Here is a 15,895-nt window from a genome sequence, read left to right on the forward strand (position 1 = left end):
GTCTTTCCACTGGCCAGTGGCTATATAAGTTCTATGATGGCCGGCGTTGGGGCCCTTTGAGAGCGCTCCGTCCCTTTAAAGAGGGCACTTGTAATCCACAGGGAATGAAGGCAAACTATATAAAATGTATTCCGAAACAGAGGATAAAAATAAAGGGTTTCTCAATCCTGAGAGTCAGCAATAAATCCAGAAAAAGAAAAAGGGATCTCTGTTATGGCTCCTATAGAAACTGTAATCAATTCTCTGCTTTCAGTCAGAAATAAACATGGCCGTGAGGCCTCTCACCAAATCACTGCTGGCCACAGTCTCAGATGAACCTGGGTCAGAATGCAGGCAGATAGTCCACAAGTCCCTCTGTCCAGATGGAGGTTCTCCTTCCCTCTCAGATGATGGAGGTACTCTCACCCGCAGCAATGTTTTTGTCCTGTGCCAACAGTCTGGCTGGAGGGGTTCAGTTCTGTGTCCTTCCCACACCACTCTCTTCCCTCTCCACACCCTGTTCCCCGTTCTCACTCCTCCCTCGGGAAACAAAAATCAGCTCTAAAAGTTCCACTCTGTTTAGGGGCAGGCAATGCATTTTGGAAAACAATGAAACAGCACCACCTAGGGGCTACAGACTCAAAGCGCTCAAGAGCTGCAGCCACTGGGACGCGCTCAGGAGGCCACCCTGCAGTGTTAGGGAGTCTTGCCTTAAACTCCTTACTGAATAGGTACTTGACCTAGCCAGGATTTGAACCCTGGTCTCCCATGTCAAAGGCAGAGCCCTTAACCAGTACACTATCCAGCCACTGTACTCTATTCAGCCTCTATTCAGCCACTCTCATGATTCAAATGAGGCTTATTTGGTGCAAGTGTGCACAGGCCCGGATTTCTGCAAAGGCCGCAGAGGCCACGGCCTAGGGCGATAAAATCAGAAAAGATCAAAAGGGCGGCATGACTTGGAGAGAGAAGAAGTCATATGTCAAAGTAAATCATCTCCTCTGTTCCCGCAGCGCAGCCAGCCAGCGCCCTGCTCTGCACTAATAGAGGAATTCCAGAGTTCCCCAATCCCTGCACCTCTCACTTCCTGATGTGTTATAACAATCAGGATCAATCATAACTGTCACCTGATGATCCAATTATTTATATGGATCGACATACAGTACAAGTGGATGTGAGAAATACCAGGGATTTACATTACAAAGAAGATAAAACTAAGTTCCGCTGAGTTCTAATGCAGGCATTCACAAACATTTCTGCTAGTTTCTTCGCCTTCTCTTTTAGAGCTGTGACACTGTCTGACCCCAGCAGTTGTAAATTACACTTTCTTATCTAGGCCTAATTTATTGCTTTTTTTTCTTTCTAGCCAGTAATCTCGTCTCTGCTTAAGTTAACTCTTTCCTGACTCATTTTCTGTCCTTCATCTCCGACCATCTATGATAACTGCTGCAGCCTGGAATAAAAATGCTGTATGCTTCCCTTTCATTGCTACACTGTCACTGTCGCCTGAGCTGTTACTACCTCTATGCTAGTGTGTATGAGTTGGCATCCTTCTGCTTTCCTGTAGCAGTAGAACATTGTACCATCTTAGCCATCAGCAAAAGCAGAGAGTTTTGAATCAGGGTGATACCATTTATTGGCTTAAAAGAAAAAGAGTAATCTTTCTGCTAATAAGCCTTCTTCAGACTTTGTTCCTGTATACTGTCTATATGTTAAAGCACACCGCCATATGTACATTCAGCATTCAAAAGAGATACGTAGATTTTTCAGCAAATATAAATAAATGTTATTCAGATGCTTTAAAGTGGAGCTGAACTCTTGCACAGGACAGAAGGAAACCATGCAGAGACATGCACCATGTATGTATTTAGAGAGCCTTTCTAATTCCTCCACATCTGTGTCTAATCACAAATTTGATATCTTCCCTGTGTCACCTGACTGCCACAGCATATAAGCTTATTTTAAAGCACAAGATGTTAATATATTTGCTTCCATGAAAGTAGGAATTAGACACACTGTCTATTTATTGCAGGATTTGTATCAGCTGTAACAAAGAAACGTTTTTTCTTTAAAGGTTATGTTGTTGAGTATCTTTTAGAGCAGAGAGGAAGTTCTGAGTTCAGGTCCACACTAATTACAACCAAACATCCAAAGTGGGTCCTGACAGGATGTTTGCTACTTACCTGTTCTCTGTTTTGTTTGGGCTTTTCTCCATTGCTCTGCCCTGCCACCTGTCTGTGGCTCCAACTGCAGTCAGCCGCACAGAGGACAAAGAAGCAGCGCATGCTCTGGCCACTCGCGCTCCCTGCCACCTGTTTGTGGCTCCAACTGCAGTCAGCCGCACAGAGGACAAAGAAGCAGCGCATGCTCTGGCCACTTGCTCTCCCTGTAATTTCCTGCTCCTGCCCAGATGTGCACAGCAACCAAGGCCGGTACAGTGTTATGCATTCTTGACGAGTACCGATCATACATCAGCGTAATTTCTCAAGTATGCATTCCCAGAACACTATCGGCTGCTGTGCACATTCGAGCAGGAGCGCAAATTTCCATCGTGAGAGGACAGAGCATCCACTGATTCTTTGTTCAATGAGGGGCACAGCAGCACAACTGAAATGAGCCCATTCAAACCAGTCATCGCTAGTCAGATAGTTGGACAGAATGTTTTTTGGTGGTGGTGGTGGTGGCGGGGGGGGGGGGTTGGGGGGCGCTTGGTGACAGCAGGCCTAGGGCACTGGTAAGTACAAATCCGGCCCTGAGTGTGCAGCGGGGATACAAGGGGTTATTTACCCATAATTCCGCCATCAGCCTCGTGTTCCAAACAGCTTGCATGCATCCTATTGGTCGCGTTGCAAGTCTCACCATGGCGCACTTCCTCCTTCAAGCCTCCTACAATCATGAGTAAGAGCACCTCTGGTCTTTGCTTCTGGTAACCAGCATGGGCGATTGTGCAGCTCACAGCAGGGGAGCATGTCAGATCGTGCTGCCCTAAAATGTATGCTGCCCCGCATGCGCTGTACGATCCTGTGATGTGAGTTTTCCCTGTTCTATTATGCTGCGGGTGATATCTCCACAGCCATGCCTCCTGCACTCCCTAAATGTTGAAGGTATGGAGGGGACCCCTCGAACTACCTCTGTGTTGCAGCTCCCCAGCCCCACTTCTTCTCAAGAGAAACTTGTTTACTCTTGGGAAATGCAATTTGGCACAGAGGTAGTTTGGGGTGTTCCCTCCATACCCTAACAATTTGGGTAGTGTAGGAGGCATGGCTGTGGAGATATTTGGAGTCATTTTTTTAAAGTTTCCACTGATCATGAGTATCACTCAGTGAGGAAGGCAACTTAAAAGTAGTACGATCAGAAACAGCAATAGCATTTCTGAAAGTCCCTTCGGATTCCTTCAATGTGGCTACATGAAGCTCTTGGCGTGCTCTCTCAAGCGCCTTGGCTGACCAGGAAGTGATTGACTCTTGGCTCAGAGTCAATCACCATTGGCCATAATGTGTGTTCAATTGGCTGTCTATGTGCTTGGCTCCTTCTCATTGGCTGATGCTAGTATTTCACCTCCCCGGCGGGATGATTATTTCCAGATTTTAGGGTCTATTTAAAAGTTTCAGACCCTAAAATCAGCAATAGTTTCTGCAGCAGCCCCTGCTCTCACTGCAGCAGCCCCTGTTCTTACTCACCTCCCTGGGCTCCAGTGCTGCAATTTTTCCTCCGTTCTCTAGGTGGGGCTGTAACTATGTAGTGCGATCACTGACACCTATCTCAACAGAGTGATTCAGAGCCTCAGAGGACAGGAAGGGGAATGGCTACCGATGTCTGGATCCCCCGGGAGGTGAGTAAAAACGCTCGCAGTGCGCTATACTCTGCATTAAGCTCCCGGCAGCTAGCCTGAGCGTAGCTCGGGATTACCACCAGGTAGGTTAAAGGAGTCATCAGGGAAATTCTAAGAAAATAAGTGCTACTTACCGGGGGCTTCCTCCAGCCCCAAGCTCCCAGCATGTCCCTCGCCGCAGCTCCGTCCCGGTCCCCGGCGATGAAGTCAGGGCGACCTCCAGGTTGGCCTGTACTGCGCCTGCGCGACCGGCGCTGTCAATCAGCCCCACGTGGGCCGGAGCGGACTGCGCAGGCGCAGTAGTTCTGGAGACCTGGGGGTCGCCCTGACGTCATCGCCGGGGACCGGGATGAAGCTGCGGCGAACGGCTGCGTGGAGAGCTGCGGCGAGGGACATGCTGGGAGCTTGGGGCTGGAGGAAGCCCCCGGGAAGTAGCACTTATTTTATTAGAATTTCCCTGATGACGCCTTTAAGACAGACTAACAGACCTGTTAGTTGCCTGTGACAGTGTTAAGTTGCTAGAGCTAGCTGGAAGGTGGCCATACAAAATTCAACCAAAATGTTTGATTTTTCCAGATTAGTTGTACAGAAAACTTAATTTGATGGAGACTCTGTTTAACTGTGTTATTTGTGGGACATTTTGTCTCATTGTTTTAATTTGTGGACATGCTGCTTAATTTTAGTACAATGGCTGCCTTAATATAATATTTGGGGGCAGAGGTGGCCTTAGAGTACGCGGGGCCTGGGGCGAGTGTCATATGCAGGGCCTAGAGATATATGCTGTGGATACACACGTTGTGGAAGCCCACACTCTGTATAGGTGAGATAGGTAGGTGCCCCGAAGTATAGATTAGATAGGTAGGTGCCCTGCAGTATAGATTAGATAGGTAGATGCCCTGCAGTATAGATTAGATAGGTAGATGGGTAGGTGCCCCGCAGTACAGGTTAGATAGTAAGGTGGCTGCAGTGCTGGGGAGAGCAGGCATAGTTGTTAAAACTCACGTGTCTCCGATGCTCCAGCTACCATCTATTTCCTCTCCCAGCATCGCATCTGTGTATTGGTAACAGTGCCCCCCTGTGGTGACATGCGGTCACGTCATCATAGGGGGCGCTGTTACCAATACACAAATGCTGGGAGAGGAAATAGATGGTAACTGTGAGTATCGGAGACACGTGAGTTTTGCCCGCTCTCCCCAGCACTGCAGAGGGTGCGGGGCCTCCTCAGACGCAGGGCCTGGGGCGATTGCCCCACTTGCCACCCCCAAAGGCCGGCTCTGTTTGGGGGAATACCACTTAAATGCTTATCCCACAACTACAGAATATCTACGTCCTCTGACTTCAAAGACATCAAAGCCATGAGTATGTAGACATACAATTTAAATTTCCAGCCCAGCTGTGCACAATCAGCACTATTAGCTACATTACTAATTGGGAAAAGGGAACATGTTCCCTTGTAGCCAATTAGAGATCCTACTTTTTAAGTTTTCACAGTTTCATTGTGTCTGCTCAATGACACATGGTACGGGGTAGTGTAGTGCGCTAACATGCATACACTGTTTACTTGTGTTGCTATGGTAATGCTCTCACGCTATTGTCGCAACGAGCGATACTAGATTCAGTGCAGGCCGGCAACACTGTTGTGCGGTGTGCAATGTTATTGGCGTTTTCTGCATCAACCCCATAGGGCCTCATGCACATAAGGTCAGCAGTTTTACCAGGAGCACCATCCGTAACTCTACGAGTGCCACGTGCATTACCATGGCAAGGCATGCATTGCTATGGTAACGTGTGTTATGCCACTTGTCCCCATAGCAATGTGTGCATTATCCCTTTAAAACCCATGGCGCTAATAAAGTAATGAGTGTTGCTCCCCTGGGCTTAGGACCAGTAAAATTGCCGGGTGCTACCTGCGCACATCAACACTACCGGTCTCTCATGCATCAGGCACATGCTATCTGATTTTCTGATTTAGGGAACTTGCTGTGTAACTTTTTCATTACAGTTGGGTTTGGCTTTAAAGAATCTATCTCAGTGGGTCACTGGATCACTGAAGGCCAAATATGTCAAAGAAAATGTTTGCTTACACCAGATTTTCATCTTAAAAGATCATGAATGACCATTTTGGGCACCCCCAAATCTAGTACAATATTATTTTCGTACATATGCTCTGCTATCAACACTGCTGAGAGTAGGGTATTCTCAAATTAAACCTGAACTCAGAACGTCCCCTCTGCTCTAAAAGATACACAACACCAACATAATAACCTTTGTTACAGCTGATACAAATCCTAAAAACAAATCTGCACTGTTTCTACTGATTCAGGGAAGCAGACATATTGTTAGCATCCTGTGCTTCCAAATGAGCTTATCTACCACTCTGCCATGGCAGTCAGGTGACACAGGGGAGAGATCAAATTAAAACTTGTGATTACACCAATGAAGGGGAAAACAAACAGGCTAAACCAGGCATGGGCAAACTCGGCCCTCCAGCTGTTACGGAACTACAAGTCCCACAATGCATTTGCCTTTATGAGTCATGACTGTAGCTGTCAGACTCCTGCAATGCATTGTGGAACTTGTAGTTCCGTAACAGCTGGAGGGCTGGGTTTGCCCATGCCTGGGCTAAACTCTCTAAATACATACAGGGTGCATTTTGCTACGTTTTCTTTGTGTCTGTGCAAGAGTTCAGGTCCACTTTAAAAAAAAAAAGAAAAGTGCAACTTCTTAATTAAAACAATTGAAATGAATCAGTTTCTGAATGTATCTTGTAAATGTGACTTTTTCTTTTCATTCATTTACATTTTATTTTACATTTTGTAAAAGTGAGGTCAGAATAGAAACTACAACATTATCTCCACAGAAAAGCAAAACCAGTAATGTGTTATAACTGCATGTTGATCAGGCAGCAATTTGAGGTTAATTTAAAGTGGGATTGTCAGCCATTAACCCTCTGGGCGATACAATTATATCGCCCAAGAGGTGGCGCAGCACTATTTTTTAATTTTTTTTATTTTTTAAATCATGTAGCGAGCCCAGGGCTCGCTACATGATAGCCGCAGCGCAGCGGCATCCCCCCACCCACTCCGATCGCCTTCGGCGATCAGAGTAAGCAGGAAATCCCGTTCAGAACGGGATTTCCTGCTGGGCTTCCCTGGTCGCCATGGCGACGGGGCGGGATGACGTCACCGACGTCATGGACGTCGTGACGTCATAGGGAGTTCCGATCCACCCCTCAGCGCTGCCTGGCACTGATTGGCCAGGCTGCGCAAGGGGTTGGGGAGGGGGGGCTGCGCGGAACGGCGGGTAGCGGCAGATCGGCGGCAAGCGGCGGCGAATCGGAAGTTACACGCAGCTAGCAAAGTGCTAGCTGCGTGTAACAAAAAAAAAATTATGCAAATCGGCCCAGCGGGGCCTGAGAAATCCTCCTGCGCGACATACCCCGAGCTCAGCTCGGGATTATCGCTCAGGAGGTTAAATCAAATTCCATTTACCCACTGCTCTGCATTTATTATGCAGCCTGTAACCTGACCCTGCATTGCAAGCATTCCAATCTAATCAGAAATGTTTCTGGCTATAATAAGTCTAATCTCAGTCAGCCTGGCTCTATTTGATACATTGCCCACGAGAAGGAAGCTTGTCATCTCCCCTCCAACATTCCTGTTCCTCGCTGATTGGCTGAGGGCAGTTCAGTGAGCTGCTGAAATCCGATCTATGCTGTGCTCACACGTGTTTACAAAGCAAGCTAGATATGACAGTGCAGTTTCTAGGAGAAAAAAAAAGAGTATGGGAGAACATTACATTAGGATTGGCTTCAGTCAGGTGTAAAAGATGGAAAATGCCTGAAACAGTTTTGTCTTTATTTACTATATAAAATGCACTGACATCAAAACGTGGACAGTACAATAATTATTTATCTACTTAAAGGACCGCTTTCGCGAAAATCTTAAAAATAAAAATATATATGTTAACATACACAATTAAGAAGTACGTTTCTTCCAGAGTAAAATGAGTCATAAATGACTTCTCTCCTATGTTGCTGTCACTGACAGTAGGTAGTAGAAATCTGACAGAAGTGAAAGGCTTTTGGACTAGCCCATTTCCTTATGGGCGGTTCAAAGGGATTTCTTTATTTTCAAAAAGCACTTCGTGAATGGCAGTTGCTCCGTCCAACTGCCAAAAGAGTTTATGTTGAGCAGGGAGGCTGGCCAGCATCTTTGTATGAATCCTTTTCAGGGAGTGTCCTTATAAAGAATAAAGACCATGCTGATAATCCCCAGCGAAGATATGGACTAACCCAAAACCTGTCAGTAATGTCAGATTTCTACTACTTACAGTAAGAGACAGCAACATAGGAGAAAAGTAATTAATGGCTCATTTTACTCTGGAAGAAACGTACTTCTTATTTGTATGCGTTTTAAATTTTAAGATCTTCGCGACAGTTCCTCTTTAAAGGGACACTTAAGTCAAACAAAAAAAAATTAGTTTTACTCACCTAGGGCTTCCAATAGCCCCCTGCAGCTGTCCGGTGCCCTCGCCGTCTCCATCCGATCCTCCTGGCCCCACCAGCAGCCACTTCCTGTTTCGGTGACAGGAGCTGACAGGCTGGGGATGCGAGTGATTCTTCGCATTCCCAGACACATTAGCACCCTCTATGCTGCTATATGGTATATGATATACAGTATGCTATAGCAGCATAGATGGCGCTATTGTGGCCAGGAACGCGAAGAATCACTCGCGTCCCCAGCCTGTCAGCTCCTGTCACCGAAACAGGAAGCGGCTGCCGACGGGGCCAGGAGGATCGGAGGGAGATGGCGAAGGCACCGGAAAGCTGCAGCGGGCTATTGGAGGCCCCAGGTGAGTAAAACTCGTTTTTTTTGTTTGACTTAAGTGTCCCTTTAAGTATGTGTTTTGTTTTTCCTGGGGTAGTATGACTGATCGTGCTTCTTTATTACATTTATTTTATAATGCACTTTTTTGGGTTTTGAAATTTGTTGTTTGACAGTACTAATTCCATTCTCTGAGCACACAAGTTAAGGTGTACTTTTGTGCCGCCTACAACCTGGCCTGATACTGGAGTATTTCCTGTACTTCCTCAACAGCAACCGGACAGGCAAAATAGCCACATTCTTTAATACAAATTACTGGAAATCTTCAAAAATCACAATAGATTAGGGGTGAGCAATAGAATTCCTCAGAATTCCAAATTTCGAGTTTACAATCGCAATTTGTAATGACGGAAAACGGGGTGGTCAAAATCACAAGAAATTCTACCATTTACATTACAGGCAATACTGCAAACTCTAGTGGTTAATTGAAAAGCCCTCACACATGCTATTGTCACCAAATTTGATGTGAGGTATTAGGGAGAGTAGTGAGAACACTTCAGAAAGACCTTGTAGCTTTTGAGAAAATTGATTTTAAAACATTCAAAGAAAAACTTTTTTTATATGCATAAAATTATATGTTTCTGTAGTTCACATTAATATGTACCGCGTTGCAAGCTTTGTATACATTATAAGAAGCCCCCCCCCAAGCCCGTTTAACCCCTTATCACCCAGGAAGGCTGGTACAGGCAGAATTTGAAACTTGGGCTTCATGGGACTCCACACCCTCAGTATACCAGCCTGCAAAGTCCATGACCCGGGAGGGGGTTCGAAAAGAGAGGGGCATCAAAGCCACCCCTCTCCCACCTTTGGCGACAATAAGGAGGTAAGGATTGCTATTCCTAGCCTGTGAATGTAGGCCAGGGAGGGTTCATGGTGGCATCTGGGGGTCCTCTTTAAGAAGATGCCCACCCCCTGTCCCAATTCTTATGAGGATTTGCGTTGGTATAATAAGTGAACCAATAGAGGGCCCCAGCAGGACATTTAGCTTAGTATAGCAAGTGCCAGCTGCTATACTATGTGTCGTGGATCTTCAATCAAGGTCTGGAGGATATTGTCATGGGATAATTTCTGAGAATATTGACAATACAAATAATGTTTATTTCTCCAGGTGGAGTCAAAGCACTTTAGCTGCTGCCACTAGTAGGCACGCTCATTAGGCCACCCATTAGGAAGTCTAGCCCAAGGACAAGACTTACGGAACAGGAAGAGCCAACTCCCAAATCCCCTGTGTCAGAGGCAGAGACTTAACCATTACACTATCCAGCCACCACATGGGCATGCAATTATTAATTAAGTGAAAGTATTTACGGTTTATTAAAGGACAACCGAGGTGACATGTGACATAATGAGATAGACGTGTGTGTGTACAATGCAAAGCACACAAATTACTATGCTGTGTTCTTTTTTTTTCTTTCTCTGCCTGAAAGAGTTAAACTTCAGGTATGCAAGTGACAGTTTCTGTCTGGGTCAAGGCTGGGTCAGACTATAGCATAACCCTCACTGATAAGTAATTACAGCCATAAAACACTTTCCTGCCAGTACATGGCTTCTGGGAGCAGGAAAGATATAAAAAGGGTTAATAGTTCATAGATTTAAGCTCTGGCATACTGCAATGAATGTGTCATTGAGTAGAGACAATGAAACCGTAAAAACAAAAACTAGATTTAAATATAAAATTAATCTATGAGATATCTAAAAAAAGTCATTTTTAGGAGAAGGATCATAGATACAAATCTTTATTTCAGCACTTTATTTTCACCTCGGAAGTGCTTTAAGAATATTAAAATAAGTTTTGTATTGTGGTTTTATAATTAAAAAAATAGCATATATATAATTTGTGGAAATGGGTAGGGGTACATTAGTATCCCTATACCTATTTCAGCTGGAGAAGGGGTGAGCATCTGGAATCCCGCTGTAAAAAAGGACCTTAGATGTCGCCATGAACCATGAACCCCCAGGGACCTTCAGCCACAGGCATAGGTAGCTGCCCCTTGTCCATGGTATGGATAAGGGTTTTTGGGTAGAGGGGGAAGCTTTGCTGCCCCTCTCTTCCAGAGCCCCTCACACATCATGGACTATGTGGGCTGGTATAGTTCAGGCTATGGATCCCCACTGCAGTATATAACTTTAAAGTTTTGAAAATTGACTTTCTCAAAAACTTCAAGGTCTTTTTGAAGATTTTTTTTTTTACTTGATCACGACAGCATGTATTTGACTTTGCAGTATTGACTTTGCAGTATTGACTTTATTGTAAATAATGGAATTCTGCAAAATTCTACAAAATTTCTAAGGAAATTCCTAGGCGGAGTTCAGAATTCCATTGTGTTTTCTGACTATCCCTACAAAAGATTATTTATATTCATAAACCCTGATTTCTATTATGAAAACATTTGTGCCAAATAGATGCAAAACGTGAAAACAAAAGTGAGGTTTGAGATACAAATGTTATTACTTTTAGGCCAAATGTTCAATATCTTCGGCATCTCCTGGCCTTCATGTTTGCTGTAGAAGAAATAAATAGAAGATCTGACCTCCTACCTAACACCACGCTGGGATATATGATATATGATGCCTGCATGTTAGAAGATAAAGCTGTACAGAGTGCTCTGAGTATATTATCTGGGGTGGAGGAGGCCGTGCCAAATTACAGCTGTAACCAGAAGAGCAAAGTGGTGGCTTTCATTGGACACTTGGAGTCTTCACCATCACTCTCTATAGCTGGAGTAACCGGGATCTACAGATATCCACAGGTAATAATACTGCTATAGCAGAATTATCCTACAGCTGAAAATCTCAAAGTGCTTTTTTTCAAAGACTTTTATCTTTTCAGAAACTTTACGGTGGTGCTCGTCGTAATGGCTAATTTCAACTTTGAGTAACTTTGTTGTAAATTTTCTGTAATTACGGTTCGAGTTGTAATTAAGTTTTGAATCAGATTGGACTTCCGATTATGATTATGATGCGTAATTACAGGTGGAATTTCGACTTGAAATTTGCTTGCATTGGGCACTGTTTCATATATATATATATATATATATATATATATATATATATATATATATATATATATATATACATATATATATATATATACATATATATACATATATATATATACATATATATATATATATACATATATATACATATATATATATATATATACATATATATACATATATATATATATATATATATATATATATATATATATATATATATATATATACATATACATACACTAGCTGATGGCCCGGCATTGCCCGAGTATGTATTCCGCTGGTGTTGGCTCCTCCACTTTTTCTAACCCTAACAGACCATTACTTAAAGCCAATGGGTACCGTTTCTAAAAACAAAAAGTCAGATACTCACCTAAGGAGAAGAAAGGCTCGGTCCTAATGAGCCTTCCCTCTCCTCTCCCGGTGCCCTCGATGCTGCGCTGGCTCCTCCGTTCGCGTCCGCCGCCGCAGGGACTTCGGAGGTCTTCGGGAGCACTCGGGCTTCCGAAGACGGGCCGCTCCATACTACGTATGCGCGAGCACGTCATAGAGGGCGCTCGCGCATGCGTAGTATGGAGCGGCCGCGTCATCGGGAGCCAGAGTGCTCCCGAAGCCTTCCGAAAGCTCCCGAAGGCATGCGGAAGTGGCAGTATTTGACCGAACTGGTCGAATACTGCCACGGGGGATCCTGCGCGGGACCGGGCACCGGGAGAGGAGAGGGAAGGCTCATTAGGACCGAGCCTTCCCTCTCCTTAGGTGAGTATCTGACTTTTTGTTTTTAAAAACGGTAAACATTCACTTTAACCACTTGAGGACCGTGGGCTTTACCCCCCTTAAGGACCAGGCACTTTTTTTCCATTCAGACCACTGCAGCTTTCACGGTTTATTGCTCGCTCATACAACCTACCACCTAAATGAATTTTGGCTCCTTTTCTTGTCACTAATAAAGCTTTCTTTTGGTGCTATTTGATTGCTGCTGCGATTTTTACTTTTTATTATATTCATCAAAAAAGACATGAATTTTGTCAAAAAAAATGATTTTTTTTTACTTTCTGTGCTGACATTTTTCAAATAAAGTAAAATTTCTGTACACATGCAGCACGAAAAATGTGGACAAACATGTTTTTGATAAAAAAAATAACCCATTCAGTGTATATTTATTGGTTTGGGTAAAAGTTATAGCGTTTACAAACTATGGAGCAAAAAGTGAATTTTCCCATTTTCAAGCATCTATGACTTTTCTGACCCCCTGTCATGTTTCATGAGGGGCTAGAATTCCAGGATAGTATAAATACCCCCCAAATGACCCCATTTTGGAAAGAAGACATCCCAAAGTATTCACTGAGAGGCATAGTGAGTTCATAGAAGATATTATTTTTTGTCACAAGTAAGCGGAAAATGACACTTTGTGACAAAAAAAAAAAAAAAAAGTTTCCATTTCTTCTAACTTGGGAAAAAAAATGAAATCTGCCACGGACTCACCATGCCCCTCTCTGAATACCTTGAAGTGTCTACTTTCCAAAATGGGGTCATTTGTGGGGTGTGTTTACTGTCCTCGCATTTTGGGGGGTGCTAATTTGTAAGCACCCCTGTAAAGCCTAAAGGTGCTCATTGGACTTTGGGCCCCTTAGCGCAGTTAGGCTGCAAAAAAGTGCCACACATGTGGTATTGCCGTACTCAGTAGAAGTAGTATAATGTGTTTTGGGGTGTATTTTTACACATACTGATGCTGGGTGGGAGAAATATCTCTGTAAATGACAATTTTTTAATTTTTTTAACACACAATTGTCTATTTACAGAGATCTTTCTCCCACTCAGCATGGGTATGGGTAAAAATACACCCCAAAACACATTATACTACTTCTCCTGAGTACGGCGATACCACATGTGTGGCACTTTTTTGCAGCCTAACTGCGCTAAGGGGCCCAAAGTCCAATGAGTACCTTTAGGATTTCACAGGTCATTTTGAGAAATTTCGTTTCAAGACTACTCCTCACGGTTTAGGGCCCCTAAAATGCCAGGACAGTATAGGAACCCTACAAATGACCCCATTTTAGAAAGAAGACACCCCAAGGTATTCCGTTAGTAGTACAGTGAGTTCATAGAAGATTTTATTTTTTGTCACAAGTTAGCGAAAAATGACACTTTGTGAAAAAAAACAATAAAAATCCATTTCCGCTAACTTGTGACAAAAAATAAAATCTTCTATGAACTCACCGTACTACTAACAGAATACCTTGGGGTGTCTTCTTTCTAAAATGGAGTCATTTGTGGGGTTCCTATACTGTCCTGGCATTTTAGGGGCCCTAAACCGTGAGGAGTAGTCTTGAAACAAAATTTCTCAAAATGACCTGTGAAATCCTAAAGGTACTCATTGGACTTTGGGCCCCTTAGCGCAGTTAGGCTGCAAAAAAGTGCCACACATGTGGTATCGCCGTACTCGGGAGAAGTAGTACAATGTGTTTTGGGGTGTATTTTTAAACATACCCGTGCTGGGTGGGAGAAATAACTCTGTAAATGGACAATTGTGTGTAAAAAAATCAAAAGATTGTCATTTACAGAGGTATTTCTCCCACCCAGCATGGGTTTGTGTAAAAAATACACCCCAAAACACATTATACTACTTCTCCCGAGTATGGCGATACCACATGTGTGGCACTTTTTTGCACACTAACTGCGCTAAGGGGCCCAAAGTCCAATGAGTACCTTTAGGATTTCACAGGTCATTTTTGTTTCAAGACTACTCCTCACGGTTTAGAGCCCCTAAAATCCCAGGGCAGTATAGGAACCCCACTAATGACCCCATTTTAGAAAGAAGACACCCAAAGGTATTCCATTAGCAGTATGGTAAGTTCATAGAAGTTTTTATTTTTTTGTCACAAGTTAGTGATTAGTAGTTAGAAATTTATTTTAATTGTTTTTTTTCACAAAGTGTCATTTTCCGCTAACTTGTGACAAAAAATAAAATCTTCTATGGACTCACCATACTCCTAACGGAATACCTTTGGGTGTCTTCTTTCTAGAATGGGGTCATTTGTGGGGTTCCTATACTGCCCTGGCATTTTAGGGGCCCTAAACCGTGAGGAGTAGTCTTGAAACCAAATGTCGCAAAGTGACCTGTGAAATCCTAAAGGTACTCATTGGACTTTGGGCCCCTTAGCGTACTTAGGGTGTAAAAAAGTGCCACACGTGTGGTACCGCCGTACTCAGGAGAAGTAGTATAATGTGTTTTGGGGTGTATTTTTACACATACCCATGCTGGGTGGGAGAAATATCTCTGTAAATGACAATTGTTTGATTTTTTTACACACAATTGTCCATTTACAGAGAGATTTCTCCCACCCAGCATGGGTATGTGTAAAAATACACCCCAAAACACATTATACTACTTCTCCTGAGTACGGTGGTACCACATGTGTGACACTTTTTTGCAGCCTAGGTGCGCTAAGGGGCCTAACGTCCTATTCACTGGTCATTTTGAGGCATTTGTTTTCTAGACTACTCCTCACGGTTTAGGGCCCCTAAAATGCCAGGGCAGTATAGGAACCCCACAAGTGACCCCATTTTAGAAAGAAGACACCCCAAGGTATTCCGTTAGGTGTATGGCGAGTTCATAGAAGATTTTATTTTTTGTCACAAGTTAGTGAAAAATGACACTTTGTGAAAAAAAAACAATAAAAATCAATTTCCGCTAACTTTTGACAAAAAATAAAATCTTCTATGAACTCATCATACACCTAACAGAATACCTTGGGGTGTCTTTTTTCTAAAATGGGGTCACTTGTGGGGTTCCTATACCGCCCTGGCATTTTACGGGCCCAAAACCGTGAGTAGTCTGGAAACCAAATGTCTCAAAATGACTGTTCAGGGGTATAAGCATCTGCAAATTTTGATGACAGGTGGTGTATGAGGGGGAAAATTTTGTGGAACCGGTCATAGGCAGGGTGGCCTTTTAGATGACAGGTTGTATTGGGCCTGATCTGATGGATAGGAGTGCTAGAGGGGTGACAGGAGGTGATTGATGGGTGTCTCAGGGGGTGGTTAGAGGGGAAAATAGATGCAATCAATGCACTGGGGAGGTGATCGGACGGGGGTCTGAGGGGGATCTGAGGGTTTGGCCGAGTGATCAGGAGCCCACTCGGGGCAAACTAGGGCCTGATCTGATGGGTAGGTGTGCTAGGGGGTGACAGGAGGTGATT

The 15,895-nt window shown here is 43.9% G+C and overlaps 1 protein-coding gene across 1 annotated transcript in view; it reads left to right on the forward strand.

Moving 5' to 3' along the window:
* The first annotated feature begins 265 nt into the window (after positions 1–265).
* Positions 266–15,895, forward strand: part of LOC137504658 (vomeronasal type-2 receptor 26-like) — a 63,457-nt gene continuing 47,827 nt past the window's right edge. Inside the window, exons 1-2 of the mRNA XM_068233242.1 lie at positions 266–395; positions 11,206–11,447. Coding sequence (XP_068089343.1) covers positions 266–395; positions 11,206–11,447 — 372 coding nt within the window. The remainder of the gene's footprint in view (positions 396–11,205; positions 11,448–15,895) is intronic.

The sequence above is a fragment of the Hyperolius riggenbachi genome, chromosome 4, assembly GCF_040937935.1.
Source record: "Hyperolius riggenbachi isolate aHypRig1 chromosome 4, aHypRig1.pri, whole genome shotgun sequence".
NCBI classification, from domain to species: Eukaryota; Metazoa; Chordata; class Amphibia; order Anura; family Hyperoliidae; genus Hyperolius; species Hyperolius riggenbachi.